This window comes from Scardinius erythrophthalmus (genome assembly GCF_964197995.2).
Source record: "Scardinius erythrophthalmus genome assembly, chromosome: 18".
In the NCBI taxonomy this organism is placed as follows: domain Eukaryota; kingdom Metazoa; phylum Chordata; class Actinopteri; order Cypriniformes; family Leuciscidae; genus Scardinius; species Scardinius erythrophthalmus.
In genome coordinates, this window is record NC_138238.1 from 4,155,795 (window position 1) to 4,183,786 (window position 27,992).

The 27,992-nt window shown below is 39.4% G+C and overlaps 1 protein-coding gene across 1 annotated transcript; it reads right to left on the reverse strand.

Moving 5' to 3' along the window:
- Positions 1-129: 129 nt before the first annotated feature.
- On the reverse strand, positions 130-27,948 carry cUnh10orf90 (chromosome Un C10orf90 homolog; the record flags this gene model as incomplete). Its single annotated transcript, XM_081392703.1, has 11 exons — positions 27,846-27,948; positions 26,894-27,436; positions 23,708-23,777; positions 21,124-21,203; positions 11,472-12,420; positions 10,321-10,446; positions 9,849-9,994; positions 7,650-7,770; positions 6,555-6,618; positions 4,147-4,267; positions 130-171 (listed from the first exon to the last, which is right to left on the reverse strand). Exons 2-11 carry the CDS (start codon positions 27,371-27,373, stop codon positions 130-132), a joined length of 2,199 nt encoding a protein of 732 aa, XP_081248829.1. The 5' UTR covers positions 27,374-27,436; positions 27,846-27,948.
- Positions 27,949-27,992: the final 44 nt, after the last annotated feature.

Here is a 27,992-nt window from a genome sequence, read left to right on the forward strand (position 1 = left end):
ATGTAATCCAGAGGCACTTTTATTCTGGATGGAGCTATTCCATAACATTTATAACCGTTGTCATGTCATATTTTTCAAGGGCCGGCATGAGAACTGAGGAGTGAGAAGAAACACGAGTCCAAGACGGTGTCAGTGATTTCCTCCTCTCTGCAAAATCTGCTCCAGAAGTTTCTGTAAAAAAAAAAAAGAAACAAATAATTTAGTCAGTTTTGTTCCAAATGTCCATAATTTGTGGTCAGCATGGGTTGGACATGCCAAATGTTTTTGTTGAAACACATCATAATTAATACTGGATGTCTGGGTGATAGGGTGATTTAATGAAATGCTGTTTTAAAAAAAACAATCATAGCAGTTTTAAGGAAGAACTTTTGTTTCTCTTGTGAGTGTTGAAAGGTTCTCTCTATGTGGACTTTTCTCTTCTGTGAAACATTTACAAAATGTGTTAATCATATTACTTTACACGTTACGATATTTTACTTTACAAGATTTTTAAGATCTTATACATGGCACTTTTTCATATGTATTTTATTTGCTTGTGATGGGAATAAGAAGTGAATTAGTGGATGAATTTGAACATTTTTACATATTCTGACAGGAGCTTTGTTAGGGATTGCAACCACCTGGTTATCTGGAACTTTATCATTTTATTTTACACATGCAATATCAGAAAACACACACAGTTACTGTTATTCCAGATGAAGTTTGATCAAGTCCGTGATCTCAATATAAACGTACGTTGGATAATCGCCCATATAAAAGATGGAGAAACAGAGAGGGAACATGGGAAAAGCATCCAGCCTCATGACAGACACACACATATTGGCTGGCAATGATGTTATTGTCTATATTTGTGTGTGTGTGTTATCATGTGCTGTGCTATCATTGGCAGTAACAGGGTGTTCGTTCCTGAGAACAGTAGCTCCACACACACACACACACACACACACACACACACACACACACACACACACACACACACACACACACACACACACACACACACACACACACACACACACACACACACACACACACACACACACACACACACACACACACACACACACACACACACACACACACAGCACAGCACAATGAAGCTCTTACAGCCCTGCCAACCAGAGAACATTCAAAACACACACACACACACACACACACACACACACACACACCGAATATTTTTATATTATTCGTCTCTCACATGCACACAAACATATGCACACCATTACCACCATCATCATAATCAATAACTAAATGTTATTTTCTCATTCCTCATAATGCCAGAACATGAAATATAAAAATAAAGCTGAGGAGGAAGCTTTAAAACAGCATACTATCATAACTACAGTTTTTTACAATCACTTTGCTACTATTTTCAGAACCTTGATGTCATTTTTCAAAACTCTAGACACAAAACTCAAAACGGTTATCACTTGTAACACAGGCTGTCTAATGTTCAAAACACTGCATTGTGTATTCACATCTTTAAATAAATCTTGCACTTGCACAATCATTGGTTCAAAAAACTAATTTACTGTGAAATACCATTGAAACATAACTATAGATCACCCACACACAAGCAACTGATAGTTTCACTGTGTCATTGTTCGTACAATAATTAAATATTGTAGAACAAAATAGTTGATACAGGTTTCATTATGGCACTACATGTACAGTAAATACATCTCTGTAAAAGCACTGCAGTAATAGAGAGAATACTACAGTGGAATCATTGAACAAAGTTTGTAATATATTGATGAAAAACACTACAGTACAATCACAACATAGGGTTATTTGAATCAAAGCAAAAATAATTAGCTATGAAATACAGAAGAAAAGACAGCAAAACATCAAATGCAGTGTTCCTCAACTTGCTTGCTTGTACTGTAAGAAACAGAACAGGAGTGATGATCTATACAGTGCAGTTTGTCAATACTGTAAATAGTCTGAAGAGATGGCACAGTATTTGGGACCATAGACAGTGTCTGATGAAGCATTATGAATCTAACATTATCAAATATTTTAGGCTACATCCATGGATATTGTAGTCTAAATGGTTCATGCTCAACGCTAATTGGTGACAATGAATCTCGTAATCTTGAAACTCTCATGATTTACAGTAAACATGGAAGATTGTTTGTCTGCTTCCATACAACTATGCATTAAGAGTAATGCAACAGTAACATCATTTTGAGCAGTTGTATCAATTGATAGTTAGATCAATGTAAGGAAATGAATAGACACTCGTTTGAAATGTAATGTGTGAATTGCCTTTTGAAATAGTAGTACTTTGATGTTAAGTTGTGTCATATTGAACAAGTGATTTTTGTTGAATGAACAAATGATCTAAGTGTATTGTGTATTGTATCCAAGCAATTGAGAAAAGGGTTAGAGTTTTGAAAAATGTGCATTTTGATCATTGGTTGTGAGTTTTGTGTCTAGAGTTGTGAAAAATTACATCAAGGTTCTAAAAATAGTAACAAAGTGATTGTAAAAAACTGTAATATCATGATGAAACTGTTGAAAGAGTTGCCACATGACATTTCTGTGTGTAAGTGAATGCTTTTTGCTTTTTGCCTAATACACTGACAATCAGGCCTATAGTGACATCTGGTGGAAGAAAAGTAGGACATTTACCCTGATAGAGGTCATTGTAGGATTGAATGGTGCTATTACTTCATAGCAAATCATACAAAATATTTATATTTAATTATTTATATATACACAGTGAAATATTATTATATTATTTTACTATGAAGATATAAATGTGTCAATGTGTTAAAATCACATAGCCTATATAAGTTCTTAAAATTGCAATTTTCTTTAATATGTAGGCTATATATTTATATAATTTTTTTGTGATGGAAATGAGAAGTGAATTAGTAGATTAATTTTTAGATTTTAAGAGCTTTATTAGGAATTGCAACCAAACTTAATTCACTTACCAGTGTTTAAAATAAAGTGTATGCATACATTTCATACCAATTTATCTGGTGTTACCAAAAGTACCCGCAGCATTTTACATTTACAGATTTTTGCAGTTGTTTTTATCTGTATCAGATATTTACAATGTCATTCTTCTAGTAAAGTGCAGTTTTTGTTTAATAATGTGGTCTATCAGTACGAGTTTGAATAACTTTTGTGTCAATTGTTATTTTTACAATGATGTTTTTGCGGTACTGAATGATTACCATACGGTACTTCAGGATACTTCAAAGAATGGCATAGTATTACTACAGTTTCATTTCCAAAAACATGGTATTTTTTTATGAAGATTGACCAGAATCCAGTTTTCCTGAGAATCTTCTATGCTGACTCTAAAGCCCGAAGGTTTTAATGAAGCCCAGGAGTCGTTCACGCTGTATGACGTTCACCTCTCTCAGTGTAAATACACACATCGGACACAGGTCGGCCTCCCATTAGTGCTCACAACACTGACCCTACAGGTCTCCCTTCTTGCCTTCAGAAAACTCAGAGACTTCCAAAATAGGATTAACACAAATTGTCATGGCATTGTGTGCGGAGAACTGGAAGCAAACATGACCAAACAACATATGCACCAAATATATTCTGATTGACTGTGTGCACCTGGTCTGGACACGTTATAAGGATTTATTCAAATCAAATAGCAGTAGTAATAGTGATGCTTCACTAACCAAACACTGCAAATAATTACAAAAACAAAAGCTTTTTGAGTCAGAGTAATGTGCAAATGTGAAGACAGGCCTGGAAATGTGTGTTTTCTGACACTGTTGAATATGGCTCTCTGTCAGGGACTCTGAGAGTAAGAGGTGTTTAGGAACATTATGCATCGGGCAAAATCAATCCCGATAGTTAAGGGGTGGAAAGGGTTTAGAGAAGTCGTCCTTCTCCGGTCCGATCGAATTAGTGGAATTTTGTTAAGATAACCGAATAGCTTGTGACGGCATATTGGAAAAGCTTCACGTTCAGGATTAATGCTGAGAATTAATCTCATTTGTTGAACCAGTTAACGCCGACTCAAAAATGCAATCCCACACACTGAGAGAGCACACACACACACACACACACACACACCTGCGTGGTAATGATTACCGATGGACCTCGGAGCTGATCTGAGATCTGTCTTCACTTCTGCTCTCAGATCAGTCCTATATGTCCGCGTACCTTTTTAAAGAGCTCTGCCCGCAGCCTGTTGGTCCGAGATGCCTGTTTTCTTTTCTCCTCATCTTTTTTTCTCTTTTCTTCCTCTCTCCTCTTCCTCACTTCAGGGAGCTGGTTATAATTCCTGTCAATCAAAGCTCAGGGTTAGCATGCTTGACATACTAGCTGCTGTTTATAAATGAGCACTGATGCACAGAGAAAATAGAAAGGAAAAGGCAGTGTTGAGAAAGAAAGTGGCAATTGTACATGCACTGCAATAAGTTTGTTCTGGGTGGTTGCTAGAGTGTTGTTGGGGAATTCCAGGTGGTTGCTAGGATGTTTTTGATTGTTCTGGGTGGTTTATAAGATGTTGCTAGGGTATGTTAGGTGGTTGATAGGATGTTTTGGGGGTATTCTTGGTGTTTTAAGGGTATTTTGTGGGGTTCCCATAGTGTTGTTGGTTGTTCTGGTGGTTGCTAGGGTGTTGCTAGGCTATATCAGGTGGTTGCTATGGTTGTTTTGACGTATTCTTGGAGTTTATAGGTATTTTGGGTGGTTGCCAGTTTGTTGTAGGGCCAGGGGTGTTCTGGGTGGTTTCTAGGGTGTTGCTAGGGTATGTTAGGTGGTTGATAGGATGTTTTGGGGGGTATTCTTGGTGTTTTAAGGGTATTTTGTGCAGTTCCCATAGTGTTTTTGGTTGTTCTGGTGGTTGCTAGGGTGTTGCTAGGCTATATCAGGTGGTTGCTATGGTTGTTTTGACGTATTCTTGGAGTTTATAGGTATTTTGGGTGGTTGTCAGTTTGTTGTAGGGCCAGGGGTGTTCTGGGTGGTTTATAGGGTGTTGCTAGGGTATGTTAGGTGGTTGATAGGATGTTTTGAGGGTATTCTTGGTGTTTTAAGAGTATTTTGTGGGGTTCCCAGAATGTTGTTGGGTGTTCTGGTGGTTGCTAGGGTGTTGCTAGGCTATATCAGGTGGTTGCTATGGTTGTTTTGACGTATTTTTGGAGTTTATAGGTATTTTGGGTGGTTGTCAGTTTGTCGTAGGGCCAGGGGTGTTCTGGGTGGTTTATAGGGTGTTGCTAGGGTATGTTAGGTGGTTGATAGGATGTTTTGGGGGGTATTCTTGGTGTTTTAAGGGTATTTTGTTCGGTTCCCATAGTGTTGTTGGGTGTTCTGGTGGTTGCTAGGGTGTTGCTAGGCTATATCAGTTGGTTGCTATGGTTGTTTTGACGTATTCTTGGAGTTTATAGGTATTTTGGGTGGTTGCCAGTTTGTTGTAGGGCCAGGGGTGTTCTGGGTGGTTTCTAGGGTTTTGCTAGGGTATGTTAGGTGGTTGATAGGATGTTTTGTGGGTATTCTTGGTGTTTTAAGAGTATTTTGTGGGGTTCCCAGAATGTTGTTGGGTGTTCTGGTGGTTGCTAGGGTGTTGCTGGGCTATATCAGGTGGTTGTTATGGTTGTTTTGACGTATTTTTGGAGTTTATAGGTATTTTGGGTGGTTGTCAGTTTGTTGTAGGGCCAGGGGTGTTCTGGGTGGTTTCAAGGGTGTTGCTAGGGTATGTTAGGTGGTTGCAAGGGTTTTTGGGGTATTTTGCAAGGTTGCCAAAATGTTGTTGAGTTGTTCTGGGTTGTTTCTGTTTTTTTTTTCGGTCAACATTCTAGAATGTTGTAGGGCCAGGGGTGTCCTGGGTGGTTGCAAGGGTGTTGTTGGGGTATTTTAGGTGTTTACTAGAGTATTCTGGGTGGTTGCTGGGGTGTTTTATTTTTATTTTGCGTATTGCCAGAATGTTTTGGGGTTTTCTGGATGGTTGCTAGGGTGTTGTTGGGGTATTCTGGGAGGTTGCTACTGGTATTTTCTCACTGGCAAAAAAGAAATCCTTTAGATAGCCTATTTTTTTGTTGTTTAAAAATAAACAAGACTAAAAGAAATAACAATATATCATATTTTTTCTGAGATCAGAATATATCAGAGTCAGAATTAAGAATTAAACAGTGAATATTTACAACATTGTCTGACAAAACTGCCTGTGTTATTCAGTCACACACCTTAAATCAAACAAATGGCCACTCATTCGTGCAGAACCCATCCAGCCGTGCATCAAAGAGGTTTAATTTGGAAGCACAGTGAGACCAGATCTAATCGGATGAGGGTTTTATTCAGCGGCAGCAAAATAAACAAGCTGTGAAAAGCACAATCAGAGCGGCAAAACCCTGCAGCCACACACACACACACACACACACACACACACACACACACACACACACACACACACACACACACACACACACACACACACACACACACACACACACACACACACACACACACAACACCTTCAATACAGATAGAACTGATACAGGTGTTTGTGTCTGTGCGAGAGAAATAAAGCAGGAAAGGTGTTTTTCAAAACAGGAACTGGCATGTTCTTTTACCTCCTGGACCGCAGCTGTAGACCCATTCCCATGATGCTTCTGTCTTTGGATTTCAAAAGGCTTTCTGCAGAACAAACACACTCAATATAAATGAGGTTTCTGAATAGGTACACTCTAATTCAAAGATAAAATCATACTGAAGAAACAGTAGGGTCCATGATTAAATATCGCTCAACCATCAACTTCAGATTGTTTTGGACACCAGAATTCAGAAAATAAATTGACAGACCCTTTCATTATTACTCAACTCTCAATTTTATAAATAGCAGTTTTTATCACAAGAAGGAAGTCTTCTGCTTATAATATTTGCAGTAAAGTGAAATACAGGGATAATCAGGACCAAACTGTGCACGCCGGATTCTGCAAAAACCACAAAAGCTTTTTATTTTATTTTTATATTTTGTCTAATTTGAATATGCACAGTTGTCAATGTTAACAGCCATTCAGATTCTGTCTGGGTCTTGCAATAAACATCAAGAGGCCAGTGATTTTATCACAATTAAGGGTGTTATTAACTTATTTGAAAAAAAGAGGGACATATAAAACAACCTAATGTATTTTGCTGGCTATCACACACATGCACACACGCACACACACACACACACACACACACACACACACACTGGTTTGGTCTGGTTTGCTATATTTGTGGGGACTCTCCATAGACGTAATGGTTTTTATACTGTACAAACTGTATATTCTCTCCTCTTACACTAACACTACCCATAAACCTACCCATCACTGTAAACTTTCTGCATTTTTACACTTTCAAAAAAACTCATTCTGAATGATTTATAACCTTGTTTTCTCCACAGTGACACGAGTCCCCTTGAGTCTGTGTGCATTCAGGTTGAAGTCCCCACTGGGATATAAACACACACACACCAGATGGGGGCGATATTTCCTGTCTTTTAACACTGGCTGTATGACAGTAACGGATATTGTTTCTCCAGTGTTCTGAAAATTCCCTGCTCTCATTTCAGAAGCCGATTTAATAAACAGAGTCTGTCTGAATATTGAGGACATGAAAGTGTTGTTCATTTCGACTGGGTTTGAACATGTATGAATGGCTCGCTGATAGCATGTGCTGCACACCTGGCGCGGGGCTCTCGGGGGAGATCTGGGCTCTCTGCCTCTCCTGCGACCTCCACTCCAGGGCTCGAACTCTGGCCTGTGAGCGCTGGATGAAATCAGGCCGTCTCATCGCTAGAGCCTCCTGCACACACAGAGACAACTCACTTAAGGGGCGAAATAGCAGTTCAATTCAAACTTGGGATTAATAATTTGACTTGGAAATCAAGATGTTCAAAACTACATCAGTAAAATCACAAATGTGATCTCTTTAACATCTCAATTGTTTCTCCAAGACAGCAATGACCTACAGGAGAGCAAATGGAGACCTGTTTTGGAAGATGATCATTAGCTGGTTGACCAGCGACCATGTTCAAAATGATCAAGCCGTATGACAAGCTGGTATCTGGCTTCTAGCTGGTCCAACGTGGGCTATCAGCTATAGACCAGCTAATGTTTTTGCACAAGCTAATTAAAATGGTAAATGGACTGCATTTATATAGCGATTTCAACAGACCCATGGCCTCCAAAGCGCTTTACATATTGCCTCACATTCACCCATTCATACACCGACGGCGGCGTCAGCCATGCAAGGCGCCATCCAGCTCGTCGGGAGCAGCTGGGGTTAGGTGTCTTGCTCATGGACACCTCGACACTTGGTCAGGTGGAACCAGGGATTGAACCACCAACCTTTCCGGTTTGTAGACAACCTACATCAGGGGTCGGCAAGTAACTTTGGCCGAGGGCCAATATTTTTTTTTGCCAGTAGGTGGCGGGCCAGCTACACAGAGTAGGCCTATGGATAAAAATTAAATACTCTTATATAGGCCTATAATCGCAGAATATGATGGGTCCGTCACTGTCCGTGGATCATTCGTTCAATCGTTTTTTCAAATTAAAACCAAAAATAAAAAGATGAAAAACTACTTGTTTTTCCATTATTTATTTCCTGAACTAAAATGAAAAAACAAATAACGACGGGTTTTCTGATTGTACTCAGATCAAAAATAGAAAAAATTTCTTACTGGATTAGACTAATTTTAATTTTGATTTTTTATTTTGAATTTAACACCTTAAGCATATATCAAGGAAATAATTTAAAACAGATCAAGTACTATTGTGGTAACAGATTACAGTCATTTTAATAAAGGTGTGAATCATGCCTCATTCGCTTACAGTCCGACTTTGGAACTTTATTCCTTTTTTATTATTATTATTTATTCGGGACACACACATACACACCTAAGGTTTAAGGAGGTCTGTCAATATAAATATTACGCTATTTTAACATTGTAGGCCTACTGTCAGCAGAGAAAAAAATGCCAAAGAAAAAAATTATGAAATATAAATTAAATAGGACAAAAGCAGCCTATCACTCAAATTTCTAAGCAACCTAAACGAAAATCATATTGCCCTACTGACAAATGAAGTAGGCTATTTTCTGCCGAACTATTTCAAACATCCTTGCAAAAAAAGAATGTTGTTGGCTGACAATGGTTTCAGTACCAAACAGCTCCTCAGAGCTATGTGTAGCCTACAGGTGGTCCGAATTAAGTGCGGATACGCTGTCAAAAGGTGTTGGAATGGGCAATTGTCAGTCAGACCGCCCGCTCCGTCCAAAGTACACCAGAGTTCTGACCGCTACAGTCTTTTGACGCGCGAATGGACACAAAGTGGTCAAGCGTAACTAGACGTGGCAGGCGCGAATTTGACGCGCTATTCGCGTCCAGTTTGAACGTACAGTTATACTTTAAAATGTAATCCCGCGCCGCATGATTCCCTATGTGTGTTTCACACAGTATGCGGCGGTGAAATCGCCGCGCGACTACGGCTTTTCTCAAGTATTGGAAGAGTTTTGTGCAGCATTTAGGACTTCCATAATAATCCGGCGGGCCAGAAAATATTGCTGGCGGGCCAGTTTTGGCCCGCGGGCCGCCAGTTGCCGTTCCCTGACCTACATGAACCACTGAGCCACTGCCACCCTAATTAAGCTAAGTTCAGACCATATATAAAGCAGCTATATATCCTGTACATGTTAATATTTAAAATACTGTTTTTCACCCTGAAATCCTACATTTTTCCAAATTTCCTAAAAGGCCAAAGTATATTATTATTATAAAATGTAGATTAATATAGAGTATAAACGAATAGTTGTCTATTGCATGTCCTCATTAAGAATATTTTAGGGCAGAAGTACCTTCAAAAAACAGAAGAGTAACTCACGCTAAGTGACAATGCAGTTTCAGGAGGCACATTTAGGGACTCCACACATGGACTTGCAGGAGGCGTTTTGTTCTTCCCATCATCACCGGCAGCCTCTTCTTTGAGCTCTCCATGTTCATTATTCCCTCTATCCTCTGTTAAAGACACTGATTAAGAGGAACACACACATATTTAGTTGTGAAACACGAGCATCCCTACATAGGCAGCGTCATAACGGTCATGAAACCTCATAAGTGGTCAATAATGCTTAACATTCAGGCAGAATTCTTGCAACAGCTCACAAGAGGAATCCAGGAAAAACTCCAAGTGTGTGTTGAGATGAGCCGCACTGATACTAACATGTCCAGAATGTAAAGACATTGATTTTCTCGGTGTTGTCTATGTCTATATAAGATCCCTTCATCTTGCTAAATGTCAGTGCCAAGTAAAGTTTGTGTTTGAGGAAGCCAAAGGTCAGGAGAGACAGGCGCACCTGCTGTTGCTGTAGTTGGTCTCTGCTCATCCTTCTGTCTCTGCTGGGCCTGCAGCTTTATGTTGGCGATAACCGCAGCAGCGTTCAGGGCCAGGACAGCGTCTGCGCTGAGATGAGGCGAGTTATCTAAGAACAAAGAGAGTGTGCATCAGCCAGAGTCCAGTCGGTCTGAAACACTCTCCTCATCTGTACGGGAATGCAGACGCTTCTGGCTAGGCAAGCTGGACTTTGTTGATGCATTCAGAAACGTAAGTGATGCAAGTATGCTATACTATGGCAGAGCGCTATATACTTCTGCTAGACCAAAACTACTGTTAAAGTACTGACGTATTTACAGTGTTAAACTAGAGACGGTGCATTTGTATTGCATTCATGTCTGCATTAGCATACTTGTGTAGAATATGTTCTTGGCCTTTGGACATCTGAACACTAGAGCAAGGATTTTTAAAACGTTTTAATGCCAATGACCCCTGCCTATAACAAGCCATAATTCTATATATGAGAGAGAGAGAGAGAGAGAGAGAGAGAGAGAGAGAGAGAGAGAGAGAGAGAGAGAGAGAAAGAGAGAGAATTATTCTCTTTTTGTCTTTAGAGTTGTCTAAATGTTTTTTTTTCACCCTGAAATCCTACATTTTCTAGAGAAAATTTTACCCGCAAATGTCCTAAAAGTTAAAAATCTAATCACATATAAAGTAAATGGCTTTTTAATTGTTAAGAATTCTAAACATTTTCTTTGAGAGGTTTGAAGACTGAAGTAATCATAAATGACATCATTTGAAACAATAGCATGTCCTCAGATAGTTAAATGTGTGTGTACTTCAGCGGCTGTCGGATTTTTCTCCATGTGTAGCTGCTCTAAATTCCCACAGAAGCTCAAAAACCGGTATTGAAAGCAGGGTAGAAATAGATTATGCATGCAAAGGGATGCGTGGGAAAATGAAAAGATGAGAAAATGCATGACAGAAAGAGAGAGACAGGAGAGAAATCTCCCGATTCAGGGCAGTCCGCCGCATAAATGTGTATCTGCTGTGAAAAGCCTCAATTAAAAACCTCTGCTCTCTCACACGATAATACTCATCTATTATACATCAAAGAAGCCTTAGCCTACAGTGTGTTCTTGTGCTGAATATCCACAGTGGTCCTGCTAGTACCTGCCACTTTTAGGAGCGTGAGAGGTTTCATTTCCGAAATAGGTTCCTCGCGCTTCTCAAACGCTCGATCCCACTCAAATCCCTCCTTCCTTAAGCTCATGTTCTCGCAGCCGGAGGTCGAGCGCCTTCTTGCTTCACTGCTGCTGGAACTAACAAGGTCAATATTTGTCTTCTGGGGAACAGGAGAGCTCTTGTTGTGAAATGCTGGATCTGTAACTGCATTTGCGCCATGTTCTGTGTGGTTAAACAAGCTTGCGTCGCAGCTGAGAGGCCTTCGAAGTGGCGTGTGCTTCTTGGTGTTGGTCTCCTCTTTTGTGCTGCTATCATTTGGGTTGCTGAGGTAAAGAGACAGGCTGGATCTGTGCTGAGACCTCCATTGGTTTCTGCCTGGCTCTAAAGATACAGTTAGCGCTCGGTTTAATGGCGAGGGATTGACTTTAGATGCATTGGTTTTGAGTCCTTCAGTGTAGCTGTGCCTGTAATGTGCTGTATTGGGCTTTCCTCGGTTGAAATGCTCTCTCTGTTCTGTCATTTTCACAATAGTTGCCTTTCTCCTCAGTACCACGCCGTGGTCAATCTCCTCATGATTACAGCCAGGGGTCAGAGCGGGGTTCTGGCTGCTAGTGCTTTTCATCCGCTGTTCGGTGACTTTGACCACTAAGGCTTTTCTTCGTTCAACGGCAAGGTTATTAGTCGCCATCGAGCTCAGATGCCCGGAATTCGGAAGACTGGAAGTGTGTGTGACCTTCCTGGAAGTGATGGTGATGGATGATATTGAGGAGCTCAATGACTCTGGTGCACTTCCACGTCTGCATGTGGGATCTTTTAATGCCGGGTGGTCGGGATGAGGGGGAGACTGGCCCGTTTCCACCTTGCTGGTCAAACTGGCTTTAGGATTCCAGGCCTGCAGTCCATTTCGTCCTCCCTCGGAGCTCACGGATCCCGAAGCCTGGAAACAAAAACAAAATCCCTTGAATTGGGCTTTGTGTGGATGAAAGAGGTTCTTTCTGCCTCCTGCATGCACAATAATGCTTACGGAATCCACATTGTAACAACTCGCCTCGTTCCGAACCCGTGCGTTCCACCGTTTCCATAGCAACCGCATCAGTGTTGGAGAACTCGGGGGCAATTTGGTTAAGTTCAACTAAGTTGGAATTCGAGGCATTTCTATATTATATCATGAAAATCACAGGAGAGTTTTAATATTTTGAACACCAATGCCTCAATTTCAGCAAGACTGAATAGGTAAGACCAAAATAGAGACGCTTGAGCATTTGAACATAAAAAACAGCTCATTCAGTACCATGGTGTGTATATAGGGGACATTCCATAGACATAGTGATTTTTATACTGTACAAACTGTATATTTTACCCTAAAACTAGTCAAGTCAAGTCAAGTCAAGTTTATTTATATAGCGCTTTTCACAACACAGGTTGTATCAAAGCAGCTTCACAGTAATAAATTAGAACAATACATCAATGTTTGTTTCTAGTGGAACGTCTACGTTTGGTAATGCTGATCAATAGTATCGTTGATTGATTAATTCAATTAAATATCCCCAAATATCCCCAACTGAGCAAGCCAAAGGCAACAGTGGCAAGGAACCGAAAAACTCCATCAGGTGACCTAATGGAGAAAAAAAAAACCTTGGGAGAACCCGGGCTCAGTCGGGGGCCAGTTCTCCTCTGGCGTTTATGAACTAGAGGTCGGATTTAACTGTAAGATTAAAAGTATTATATGAATGCCTGGCTGAAGAGATGCGTTTTTAATCTAGTTTTAAACTGGGAGAGCGAGTCTGAGCAGCGAACAGTATCCGGAAGACTATTCCAGAGTTTTGGTGCTAAATGTGAAAATGCTCTCCCTCCTTTGGTGGACCTAGATATCCTAGGTATGACCAAAAGCCTCGAATTTAGTGACCTTAAAGAGCGCGATGGATTATAGGGCGATAGAAGATCCGTTAAATAGACTGGAGCTAAGCCGTTTAGGGCTTTATAAGTCAGTAGCAATACCTTGTAATTAATACGGGACTTTATAGGTAACCAATGTAGAGATGATAAAATCGGTGTTATATGATCATATTTTCTTGATCTAGTTAGAACTCTAGCGGCGGCATTTTGGACTAACTGTAGCTTGTTTATTGAGGATGCAGGACAACCGGCTAATAACGCATTACAGTAATCTAGTCTCGAGGTCATGAATGCATGAACTAACTTTTCTGCATCAGAAACAGATAGCATATTACGTAGCTTAGCAATGTTTCTAAGGTGGAAAAAGGCTGTTCTTGTAACATATGAAATATGATTTTCAAAAGACAGGTTGCAGTCTAATATAACACCCAGGTCTTTTTTACACCAGAAACAAACACTGATGTACTATTTTATTTAATACTGTGAAGCTGCTTTGATACAATCTGTATTGTGAAAAGCGCTATATAAATAAAGTTGACTTGACTTGACTTGACTTTTACTGTAGAGGATGAAGTAACAGGACATCCTACTATGTTAAAGTTGTATTGTGAGAGGTTTTGTGGGTGGTTTTTTGAACCGATAAGTAGTACCTCTGTCTTGTCTGGATTTAATAAAAGAAAATTATGCGTCATCCAATCTTTTATATCTTTAACACACTCTGTCAATTTGGATAATTTAGCGTTTTCATCTGGCCGTGATGAAATATAGATTTGAGTGTCATCAGCATAACAATGGAAACTAATTCCATGTTTCCTTATAATATTTCCAAGTGGCAGCATATATATTGAGAATAATAGAGGGCCTAACACAGATCCCTGCGGCACTCCATAGTTTACTGGAGTTATGATAGATTTTTCTCCATTTAAATAAACAAAATGGTAGCGGTCAGATAAATACGATCTAAACCAGCTTAATGCTTGTCCTTGAACACCAGTATAATTTTGTAGTCGATCTAAGAGTATTGTATGATCTATAGTATCGAACGCAGCACTAAGATCAAGTAAAACTAATATTGAGATACAGCCTTGGTCAGAAGCTAAAAGTAAATCATTTGTGATTTTAACGAGCGCAGTTTCAGTGCTATGATGCGGCCTGAACCCAGACTGAAACTTTTCATAGGTGTCATTTTCTTGTAAGAAAGAGCCCAGTTGAGCGGACACAACTTTTTCTAGTATTTTAGACATAAAAGGTAGATTTGAAATGGGTCTATAATTTACTAGATTATTCGGATCTAATTGTGGTTTCTTAATGAGAGGTTTTATAACTGCCAGTTTAAATGTTTTTGGAACATAACCTAAAGATAAAGACGAGTTAATAATATTGAGGAGAGGCTCTTCCACTACAGGTAACACTTCTTTCAATAGTTTAGTTGGTATAGGATCTAGTAAACATGTTGTTGTTTTAGATGAAGTAAAAAGTTTATTTAACTCTTTTTGTTCTATAGTTGTAAAGCACTGTAATTGTTCATGCGGGGTGATAATTGAGGCTGAATTATAAGGCGCGATTGAGGATTGAACGTTTACAATTGTGGTTCTGATGTTTTCTATTTTCTCAGTGAAGAACTTCATGAAATCATTACTACTAAACTGTAATGGAATATTTTGTTCAGGAGACATCTGTTTATTTTTTAGTCTCGCCACTGTGTTAAATAAGAACTTAGGATTGTTATGGTTGTTTTCTATTAGTTTGCGTAGATGCTCAGCCCTGGCCGCTTTTAGGGCCTTTTTATAACGTGACATACTGTCTTTCCATGCGATTCTAAAGACCTCTAAGTTGGTTTGTTTCCATTTACGCTCTAAATTACGGGTTTCTCTCTTTAGAACACGCGTAGTATTGTTGTACCATGGTGCTTTACTTTTCTCTCTGACCTTTTTTAATCTAATGGGCGCAACAATATCCAATGATCCAGAGAGAATGGTGCTCATAGTGCTAGTTAATTCCTCAAGTTCATCTGTTTGTTTGGGTTCACTGAGCAGCTGAGACAGATCCGATAAGCTGTTTGAAAAATTATCTATGGTGGATGGAAGGATTGTTCTGCCTAATCGATAACGCGGCGCAGCATGATATATTACAGGAGTACGTAATATGCAAGTTACCATGTAATGGTCAGTGACATCGTCACTTTGTGGAATGATATCTATATCGGTTGGATCGGTTCCATGTGATATAATTAAATCGAGTGTATGATTAAATCGATGAGTCGGTCCGGTAATGTTTTGCTTGACCCCAAAGGAGTTTAATAAATCAGTAAACGCAGCCCCTAACGCATCATTTTGATTATCTACATGGATATTAAAGTCTCCAACAATTAATGCTTTATCGAAGTTAACTAATAGGTCTGAGAGAAAATCTGCAAACTCTTTTAGGAAATCAGCGTAAGGCCCAGGCGGTCTATATACGGTAGCCAAGGCTAGAGATAATAGGGATGTTTTTCGAACATCTAAGAGCGTAACATTTAGTACAAGTACTTCAAATGAAATAAACTTATAACCCGTTTTCTGAGTAACATTGAGAAAATCTCTATAGATTGTGGCAACACCGCCGCCACGACCATTCAGACGGGGCTCGTGCTTATAGGAGTATCCTGATGGAGTAGACTCATTTAGACCGAAATAATCATTTGGTTTAAGCCAGATTTCAGTAAGGCAAAGTACATCGAAGCTATTATCTGTGACTATTTCATTTACAATAACTGCCTTAGGTGTGAGTGATCTAATGTTTAGAAGACCTAGCTTTAAAAATTGTTTTTGATTACCAATAGCAACATTTTCTGGTTTAATAACAATTAGATTTTTTCTAGATCCTGCAGTAGATTTATGATTTGATCTCACTAAACGAGGAATAGACACAGTTTCTATGCAATGTTCTAAACTATTTATATCAGTTAAATTGGTGCAGCAGAGACTATGATTTGGACTTTTGGTTACTAGTCAAAAGGTATTTAACATTTTGGAGATGTTATCTGACAGAAGATCCGATCCGAATCTGCTTGGGTGTAAGCCATCAGCACGGTAAAGCCTAGGACGCTCCCAAAACAGATTCCAATTATTTACAAAGAGAAGTTTCTGCTCATTGCACCATGACATTAACCATTCATTAAGCGCAAATAATCTACTAAACTTTTCATGACCTAGTCGGTACGTGGGAAGCGGTCCTGACACAATAATCGTTATATCAGGCGATGTGCTGCGTACCGTATCGATCAGATTCCTGAAGTCTTTCTTCAGAACTTCCGTCTGGCGCAGTCTGATGTCGGCCCCTCCCGCGTGCAGGACAACAGTTCCGACGCGCTCGTTCAAAATCTCGGGAACGTGAGCAGCGATTTTAGAAACGCGAGCACCAGGAAAGCAGTGATTATGCACCTTACTTTTATTTAACGTAGCGTGTACGTGTCGAACGATGGAATCGCCGATGATCACAGCATCGCGTTCTGTTTCGCGAAGAGGGGAGAAGCGGTTTTGTGTGGATATCTCGAAAACCGGGAGGGTCGGAGAGAGTTTTCTTGGTCTAGACCTGACTCGCGTCTTCCGCTGCGGAAAAATCCAGGCTTCGTGATGGCATGTTGGAGCCGGAGTGAACGAGACCATGGCTGATCGCGACCTCGACGTTCGGGACCGATGTTGAGGAACGCACGGAGTAGACGAGGTCGGAGTCATCGGGTTAGTAACCTTAGTCTCTGATTTGTGTGCCTCGGCACGTGATGTTTCAAGAGCTAACCGCCGGTCTATCAGCTCGGCTTTTCTCACTAAAAGGTCGTGGATCTGTTTCTCAACAGCTTCCAGCTCAGACTGCACCGCGTGCAGCTCAAATGTGTCCTCACCTGCACCAAAAGGTAGACTACTTACATTTGATATATTCGCCATTTTAACAGATGGACAGTAAGTTAAGTTAGCAACGACGCTACCAGTGGTGCTATCAATATTAATACTAATTTATGGCTTAAGTCTTGGATATAATCCGTCTTTTCAGTGGTACGGGTGTAGAGTAGACGCACGATAGGCGAAAAAATGTTTGTTTGTAAATGAGTGCGGAGAAGACGCGTTCAGCCGTGATCCACGGACGTAACCTATAAGAGTATCCAGCGTTGGATCACTAGGCTTGAGACGCGTCTGCTCAACAATCCGCGTTATAACTATGAGGTGAGGAAAAGTAGAAAATTTTCGTTGTAAGTGAGTTTAAAGAGAAATCAAGAATTATAAATCAATCGATGGAGCTCCAAAGACAACAACGCGCTCAGACGCGACGCATGCGCATTCGAAACAGGAAGTGTTTCTGTGATGGGTAAAACTACCCATCACAGAAAACTTTCTGCATTTTTAGATTTTCAAAAAATATCACTTGGTATGATTTACAAGCTTGTTTCCTCATGGGGACCAAATAATGTCCCCACAAGGACAAGGATTTCGGATATTGTCATCTTTGTGGGGACATTTTGTCCTGCATAATGAAGGGTTTACCAGGAACACACACACACAGTACAATGATGGCACTTAGAGGTAGATATACACTGCAGGGTATGATTTATATTGATAAAAATATATAAACCCAAACAGAGGAAGCATTAGCATTTCTGTTAATACTGAAACAGGATAATGTTTATTTCACAATTATACTTTCTTTGGCCATACAACATCCCAGTGGCATAAAAAAAAAAAAAAGTTTAATTAAAAAGACAGAAGAAAATGAGATGCAGAAAAGCCACCTGAAGCAAACATCCCATAAACAGTGCAATAAACAGACACAGAAAGACACATATATTTATCCAATATAAACAGCTTAATTCAGAGCAACTGCTCTTCGCTTTGAGGTTGATTTGAGTGTAGGTCTGAAATTAAACATGTAACTGATTACACAATGCTTGTGTAAAGAGCGTTTACTAGTGTTTCTAAATGAAAGACTGCTGAGGAAAAGAGACATAGCACAGACAAACTTAATCAAAGATTTGTAATATTTGTTTAGGGCTTAATGAACATCTATATTACCACTTTAGATGCACACAACTTACAGTTGGGTCATTCAGTGTCAACTCAACCAGAGGTCCCCGGCTACTTTTTTGATTTTGATCATTTTTGTCTGGTGAAAGACATTTTGGCCAAATGTGTTCAATTGACCAATTTACTCATGGAGCCATATTAAGATCTCCATATCTCTGGGATTGAACAATAGAAGGCCTTTAAAATGAAGACATTTTGTATAACCAAAATGTAAAAGAATATTAAGTTATATTTAATATTTCTTGAGTTACAGGCATGCAAACTTGGGGCAAAAAAACACAAGAAGTGCCTTTTCCCATTTTTGAACTGTCACTGTTGGCATATAATGAAACAAAGATTGCTAAAGTCAACAGATTTAACTAATATACCTACCAATCTCTGTGTAAAAATACAATAATGATGCTGACATCTCATTTTTACCCCACTGTAATTAGGCTCCAGGTGAAAATTGTCATTTTGACCCCCCATTAACAAAATAGTGTATTACTCAGTCAATATACATCCATGACATTTAATCTTTTGGCTTTCATCATTACTTAACTTTGTCTTTCTTCAGAAAATAATATTAACAAAATCAAAAATTTGAGCAGGGGAAGTTTACGCTATTTGGTTGATTTGACACAAAATGACCCAAATACACTCATGTTCATAGAATATGCTCTCGTACAAAAACAACTTGGGTCCAGACCGAATCTGCATACTTTATTTTATGGACTGAATTTGTGGAAAAATATATAGTGGAATAGATTTAAACATGGTAAAATGCTTTGTTAAATAAGGTTTTACACTTTTATTGGTAGCCGTAAACATTCTAAAATTAGCTAAAATATATGTAAAAGTATATATATATATACACACTGTATATACATACATACATACATACATACATGTAAGGTAGTTGCAAATTAGAGTCTAAACTAGTAGATATCTAGAGCAATGGTGGGTGGAGTTAGTGGAAATAGCCTTTGCCAATAGGGTTGGCTATTTGCACTTAGTGTAAATAGACACTGGCATTACTCAATTACTGGCAATAACATGTGCTTTTGAATCACAGGTCTCTGTCAGGAGCAGCAAGGCTTTATGAACCATATAATCATACAAATCTATATTAGCAGTGTCCTTTGGTTAAATACTGTATTTCTAACAAGGACAACAAACAAACATCTTTGTTACTTTAGCCTTCATGCTCTGTTTAGGGTCTAAGAGACCCAGAGGTCATTTTTAGAGCATGACAAATATTTAACAATGAAACATCAGGCTCATCCTGCATGACATTTTCTTACAGTAAAGGGGTTATTATTTTAATTTGGTCCTTGAGGTTCACTTATAATATAAAGCAAAACAAAACAAATATATATGCATAAAAACAATGATTTCCAACACTCATGCTGACCCTCTGTCTGTTTTTAAAGCTCCTTTAAGGCTTGTCAGGGTCACTGTTATGATTGGCTAATGTCATTGCATAGGAAACGGTATCAACACTCACTCGCTATTGCAGTGTTTTGAAAACATTACAAAGCATTATGAAATCATTTACTTAGGGTTTGTGATGCAGCTGCTGTCAGATCCAATACAGTCACTGCTTCATCTTTCAACCAAAGATTCTTTGTGAACTCTCCATTACACTGTGCATCGTTTACAAAATAAAATGCTCCGGACAAACATATAATCCTCTGACGTGATCCGGGACGCCATTAAAGTAAACCCTCCACTTGTTTCCGACACTGGGATCCTTCTGCAGTCTGTACAGAGACTCAAACGAGCCGTTTAAACTGGACGCACATTTGTCCATTTGTCCTGTTGTCGACAGACTCAAGCGCGTGGAGTATGTCAGAAACTGAACGCACATCTCTATACTGCATCCAGTGTAGACAGCATCAGTGATTATAATGGATTCTATTTGCTATTTGCTCACATCCAGTGTAGGTAAATGTCAGCCGTTATTAAGTGACTGAATGCCAGTGGGCAGCCTAAGGTGAGATGATGTGTCATATGAAGCAATCATTTGCATATGTATTTGCCCGTGTGACATCACATATCCCACAATTTTTGGAGCTTGATTAAATAAATGCTTTGTATATAAGGAACAGGACATTTTATGCTATTAAACTTGCAGGATTTTTATAAGCTACAAATCCCTCTTATGTGTCAAAAGATCAAGGCCAATTTGATTTCTCATGTCATCATGACCCCTTTAATCCTATAAGATCTGATTTTAAGCAATATTTCAAAATGCAAAAACGTTTCAAATGTCAAAAAATGTTACATTATTTGAGTTTGGTGTCTCAGAGACCCTAGATGTAAATCATGAATACATGCAATGGATTTTAACATGCGAAAACAGTGCAATCTGACTTCAGTAATACACTGTTTAATTTGATTTATTTTATTTTATTCTACAATGTGTATTTGCTGGTGTCAGACTGACCCCAAACAGAAACATCATTAATGTCCTGTGTAATAATCACTTTTCCGAAAGGCACATTCATAAATTAAGTTCCATGATAAGGTTAAAACTTTAATAATATCTGCCTATTGGGTTTTGGTTATTTCAGAGGACGATATTAAAAGTATTTGAAGGGATAATATAATACATTTCAACAGAACACGAGGGTTAAACACTGGTGCATGGTTTAACGGCAAGTTAGTTCCTGTATAAAGCAAACTAATGTTTATATAGTATTACTAACCTGATTGAGGATGGAGTTTGTTTTTTCAGGTGTCCTCCAGTATCTAAAGCCAGCAGGTTCAGGTCTCACAGGTTCCCGTTCTGAATAAAACAAGAAAAGTCCACTTTGGGGTGATTTTTCTGTGTCTCTCATTGAGTAAAGAAACCAAATAAAAAAAGAGGTCAAAAAAGAAAACTAGAGAGAGCTGATCTCCAATGCCTTTTTGCCTACAATGTAAATGCAACGGCATTTCCTGCCACTCCTGTCATAATAAGGCCGATCTTCCTGCTGTGTGTGTTTACAATGTCAACAGAGGTCTGCTTAGACCGACTTAACCTGCATCACTTACAGGTGTCAGCGAGACAGAGAGCAGGAGAGAGATTTTAATCTGACAGAAGAGACACAGACAGCCACTGTGCCACCCGGCCGTGATGGATTGTTCTCTGTCAGCGTTGTCATGGCATTGTCTGACAGCTAAGGCGCCAAGCTAACTATTTCTTGCTGTCGTTTTTTAGGCTAGTAAACGCACTTCACACTGGCAGCTAACACCTGACAGGTAGCTATTTTCCCAGCATGCCCCCGGTATGCAGTTCAGCACGGCACACACTCTTGTTAGATGCTCAGGTGTTGTGTGTCAGGTTCTGCGCTGCCTTCGAGTCATGTCAGAACAACATATTTACGTTCTTAATTACCAGTGGGAAACTCTGGGAAGCTTTGGCTTTCCGAGTTGAGGGCGTGTTAATTAAATAATCGTGGTTGAAACAAATCGGTATTGATCAAAATGAATGCTGAGGCGTGTCAGTAGTACAGCGTCACCAAATGCAATTGCAAAAACAACCCAAGAGCGGCCTTTACACACGCACGCACACGCACACACACACACACTTGTACATCTATCTTTATGAGGACATTCATTGACACAATGCAATCTCTAGCCGCTTACCATAACCTTACCCATCACAACTAAGTACCTAACCCGACCCCTAAAACCAAGTCTTGACCCTCAAACAGGCCTTTAAAGGGGTCTCAGAAAGAGAGGACCGGCCAAAATGTCCTCACTTTACTCTCTTTGTCCTCACTCCAATGGTCTAAAACTCAAACTGGTCCTCACAAAGATAGTTGTACAAGTACACACACACACACACACATCCTTTCAGAGTCACCCACCATCTGGAGCTGGTGAAAAAGAAAAAGAGAGAAATTCCTAAACATTTTTGATGTAAACACTCATGGAAGAGTAAGTGCTCCTCATTCCTCCTGCTTCCCCTTGACTTGGTCCTGCTCTCACCACTGTAATTACACTGACGCTGTGGCAGCATCATTATACGCTCGTCACCTGCTGACAGACTGAGAGAAAGATCCCAGCAGCAGCAGGAGAACTGGGACGGCAACGGCATTGAGGAAACCGCCGGAAGAGACTGAAAATCTAATACTCTTCTATCCCAGACTCCAACCAATCTGCTTCTGAACCCAGACAATCCGTCTCTGACTCCAAACAATTTGTCCCTGGCTCTAAACAATCAACAAAAACCCTTCCTTGGCTTTCAAATATGTTGCTTTGGCTCCAAAAACTCTTTTGTATATATATATATACTCTTATATATATATATAAGGTAAAATAATTCCATTTAGACAAACTACAAAGAGATTAGTATATAAACCCAATAAATAAATGAACTAAGAAACAGAAGATTATGTCTCACTTTCTCTGTGTTCCTCTGTGCGCTACATGGGATTCGCAAAACATATAAATAAAGTTTTTCTTCTTATTTTCTAGCTTAAGAATATTTTGGCTCATGTGGATGAAAGACAACAACTCCCAGAATGCACTTGCTTTGCTGCCCTACGAGGACACTCCCAAGCCACGCCTACCGGTTACAGAGGGCAGTATCGGGAGAAATGATACAGCTAGGCTACTAGTGACTCGAAACTGAAAAGACGGCGTTTTATCGTGAGATCCCCCTATGGGCGGGTTGAAGACATGCGGGACGAGCTCCTCCTACTGGCTGGAGTCTCTCGCCTCTGGACAGAAAAGCCTCTGATGATGCAATATGACGATTTTTGAGTCATCTGAGTTTTTTTTCCAGACACACAATACAGAAATCTCTCATCTCAGGGGGACATGAGGGAGGGAAGGATGGTCATTCGAGAATACTACCGGGTTTACTGATACAAAGCTTAATGCTAATCGGTGAAGTATCCCTTTAAGAAGAATTGACATTCTTGTAAAGAATGTTCTTAAAAAAAATATTTGAATCTGGCCCCAGAACTTTGGCCTCTCAACTGCCATCTGTGGTTGAAACATTATTAAAACTGCATGTCACAGACCTTCTTTTCTATACATGATGTAATCATACACTAATGAATGAGATAGCCCTGAAATTCCCTGCCAAATTTGACTGATCCAAATGCATTATTTTAAATGTACTGCTCCACTGATTATTTTTATGTACTCATTTAATAATGACATTTTGATCATATTTACCCCAAAAATCTTAAAATTTCAGTGCAATATTAAAACCATTAAAAATTTGCACAGCTGATGAAGCAATTCACTGAATTCAATGAAGATGCTATTTCACACTAGCACTGTGTCAATACGCACCATTTGGTCTTGGCCTGTTAAGTTTGTCAGGAGTGCTGAGCAATACAGGAGTGATGGGAGACTTCAGTTTCTGCTGAAAGAACACACACAGACTTTAGTTGTAGAACAGACAGATATGATCAGTCTATAAAGGATTGCATTAGACTACAAAAACTTTGACTGTGTTTGTGAAGCATTAGTGGAACATTTAGATGAACTACAGCTGTGGTAACTCTGAAAGTTAGTGATGGGAGAAATTAAGCATTTCGAAACTTTGAATCAACTGAAACATGCTTCGCGAAACGATTTACTTTTTCAAAGCGCTCGCAACACCTGTTGGTCAAACTGTGTAAATGCAGCTCATAAAAACACCTTTTACCAATTGCAAATGTTTTATTGAAAGTGAAATCTATTAAATGCTATTAACAACTTATCTAATACCATGTGTTATTTTATTAAATTGCAGGGCTTGTTTTTATGGAAGGCTTGGTTAATCAGGCCGATAAGAGACTATTAACTACAACTTCCTTTTTATGATACAAATGTGTCACAAAAATTTCTACAAACTTAGAAAATTCGATCCGTGATCAGGTATAAACCATATAGACACTGGTTCATTGGTTCACAGATATCATCGCACCATAGAAATTCCAAAGGGTTTGACCTACTTTACTTAACTTTACTTATATCATGTGACTTTGGAAGTTTGATACAGGCTCCAAATCACTGGTTCAAAACAAATGAAGGTTTTGTAGCTTGATGAACTCTGATAGTACCCCAGTGTGACTTTGACAATGCAATCACTCTCAGACATTTTGAGTGTTACTTAGGTGTCCAAACTCTACTGAAGTTTGAGCACAAAATGACTAAAGTGAAAATATGCATGGTTCAGAAATGCTTTAGGATTCATTTCCATCCTCCGGGCCCTGCAGCACTGTTGTGATCCTGTTGTTGGCTCTGCTGTGGTTGAATCTATTCGTTCCTAAATCTGTTCCGAATGGATCTAAGCACCTGCTGACAGAGCGGTTTTATCTCGACTTCACGCAGCACCCAGACAGCCACTGAAGTTCATGTGCTTGACAGTCATCCAGATATTTTTCTCTCTTTCCCTCCTTTCAGTTTTCTATTTCACTCTCTCTTTCTGGCATCAGTTGGCACTAAGGTAAATCAGGTCTGAGAGCTTGGCTGTTCATTTCCGGGATTTGTTCCCAGTAGAGGTGAGAGTGATTGTTGTGCAGTGTGGTGGCAGATAGTCTGCAGGACTCTGAAGGCTTTTATCTCCAGTGCGGATGACTCAATCACTCTGAACTTATGTGCAAAAAAGGTTTAATACTGTATAGAACCATAGTGAGGCACTAAACGGCAACATGTGACATATACCCCTTTTCCACCAAGGCAGTGCTGGTGCTGGTTCAGAGCCGGTCCCTATTCGCGAACCAGTTCTTTGTGTTTCGACAGCCAAAGAACCGGTTCTCGGCCAGGAAAATTGGTTCCAAAGCGGCACCAAGTCTTTGCTGGACTAGAACCGTTCTTTGACCACGTCATGCTTACGTCGGGGGCTGTGGGCGGGGTTCTTGTCGAACTTCTTCTCGAACGTTACCTCCGTCTATAGTAATCCAGACGAGCAGCACAAATGTGTTCTAAACGACTTCTTCTGACCCCAATATAGGATCGCAAAGCCAGGAGAAACATTTACAGAAAGACGATGTAGTCCACCATTGTAATTGTTATGCTTGAAGTTGGCGAAAGCTAAGACGTATGGCAACGTACACAGTGACATAACGACGTCGTTCGCTGGGCTCTCTAGTCAGTGGAAAAACAAACAGGTTCTGAGAAGGTTCGCAAGTTGAACCAACTTTGAACCAGCACCAGTTCCAAACCCCGTCTTTTTTGGTGGAAAGGGGTATTAGTAGAGCTCTACTATATGAAACTCCCATAGATCAGTTTATATTACATCTTTAATCTTATTTCCATATAAAAACTGCAACTGCAACTTCTAAATTGTTAAAAAAAAGTGATTTAGTGAATATCTGAAAAATTTTCCTCTTCAAAGAGCAGATAAGCCATTATCAGGGGACACTTTAATACCATTCCAAAAGCAATTTATGAATTAAATTCAAATTTTCTGTGTCAGAATTGAATATTAGCATACTGCTTACTGCATACTGGAGAGTATACTGTTTTTTTTTTTTTTGTAAATGCAATGCAATATGTCGCTGGACTGTTACATTTTCGGCCATCATTTACCAGAGTGATGTTGAGGGTTGCTGGGTGGTTTTTCACATATTGATTGCAGTACAGTTATAGAATTCTGGGTGGTTATATATAGGGCAAATATTGCGAATCAGATTGGTTAGAAAGGAAACAACACATCTTTCCCCAACAAGAAACATGATTTGAGGAATCATTCAACTTATTAACCCTCATAGTGATGCATGCCTTAGCAAACACCATTAATGCTAAATATTTTAAACAGTAGTACATTATTCTTACTTGACCTCAAATTCTGCAAGTGGCATCCAGTCCTCGTCTTGGAAAATTATGTTGAATAACTAATTCGATTTTATGCAAAAATGTCTGACAATTGAATAAATATAAGGCCAAATTAGATAAAATTATATATATATATATATATATATATATATATATATAAAAAATATATATAGGGCTGTCAAAAGATTAATCGCATCCAAAATAAAAGTTTGTGTTTAAATAATATATGTGTGTGTACTGTGTATAATTAAATTTGTATATATAAATACACACACATGCTTGTATATATTTAAGAAAAATGTGTAATTTTTATATAAAAAAATTATATTTATATATAATATAAATTATATATAAATATATACAGTATATGTATGCAACTATTTCTTAAATATATACATGCATGTGTGTGTATTTATATATGCAAAATAATTATACACAGTACACACACATATATTATGTAAACACAAACTTTTATTTTGGATGCGATTAATCGCGATTAATCTTTTGACAGCCCTAATATATATATGAAAACCAATTCTTACAGTATAAATAAATACAAACAAAATACATAATATATCAGTCACAATCACAAAATGTTGCATTCTCAAAACTGTGGACAGAATACATACTGCATAAATATTATATAGTATGGTAGTGCGCTATTCTGAACTTCCGCTGTGACATCACTTCCCTTTCACATTATTAGTTTCTTACCTGGCACCTGCTGTTGTCTTGGCTGTTGTTAGATATGTCCGTCAGTGTCACATGTCTTGGTATGGGCAGCCAGCCGAAGTGAACCGGAGCGAGGGCACAGAACTGAGCTCTTTCTGCACCGGGAGCAGGTTTAATGTGAACCGTCTTTCTCCATGCATGAGACTCCAGGCTCTCACAAACAGAGGTCGGATTCCTCCTGCAGAGAGAGGAAAGGTCAGGACAGAGCGGGTTACTTCCCGTCATCTCACTTGGGAGAACCGGTGTTGAACAGGTTCTGTCCGCAAACTGAGGTAATTTCTTCTGAAGAGGACGTGATTGGAGTCTCTCTAGTGTCTGAAGCCATTTGTCCATCCTGCCACCTTCTATGCAGCTCTGTGGACGAGCTCTGCGAGGGGGCTCGTTCACCTGCGTCGCAGGGCCCTCATAATGACCTCGCTCTCCAGGCCTCCTCCATGATGAGGACCTGCGAAGGAGACTCATGCTGTTTTTGCCAGCTGCGCAGTTGGGCTGAAGTGTCTGCCACCAGCCTTAAGGCTTCACGTCCTCCATAAAAAAAGACAAAGAAAATGCATCTTAAAAACAAAACAGCAAGTGTACCTTCATCACAAATCCTAATTGAGCTCATTGATTTGAGTCTTCTCATAAAGTCATCAACATTCAAGCATGTTTACTGCACTACATTCTTGTTTTCCAGTAAAAATACATAAAAATCTAAACATCCTGATACATATGATACATTCACCAGAAAAGCAGAATAGAAAGAGTTGTCAGATTTTCTAATGCTTTTGGCAGATGTTTTTTTTACGGATTTCTCTCTCTTTTTTTTTTTTTTACAGTGACATCCTAATTGAGCTCATACTGCTGCGTTCTCTCAAAAAGTCAATACAATTCTACACAGGAACACATTCAAATAACTGACATGAGAGCTTGCATGGTTAACAGAACTGTTTACCTGTGTCACACGGCTCTGATGAGGACGACACGATCTGACTTCACGAGGCAACAGCGGAGAGAAGATTCCTCTCGCAGTGTGAAGAGGGGCCGCTGGTGCCATCTCCTCTCAGCCATGACTATAAATGTGTGTGCTAGTCTGAACGAA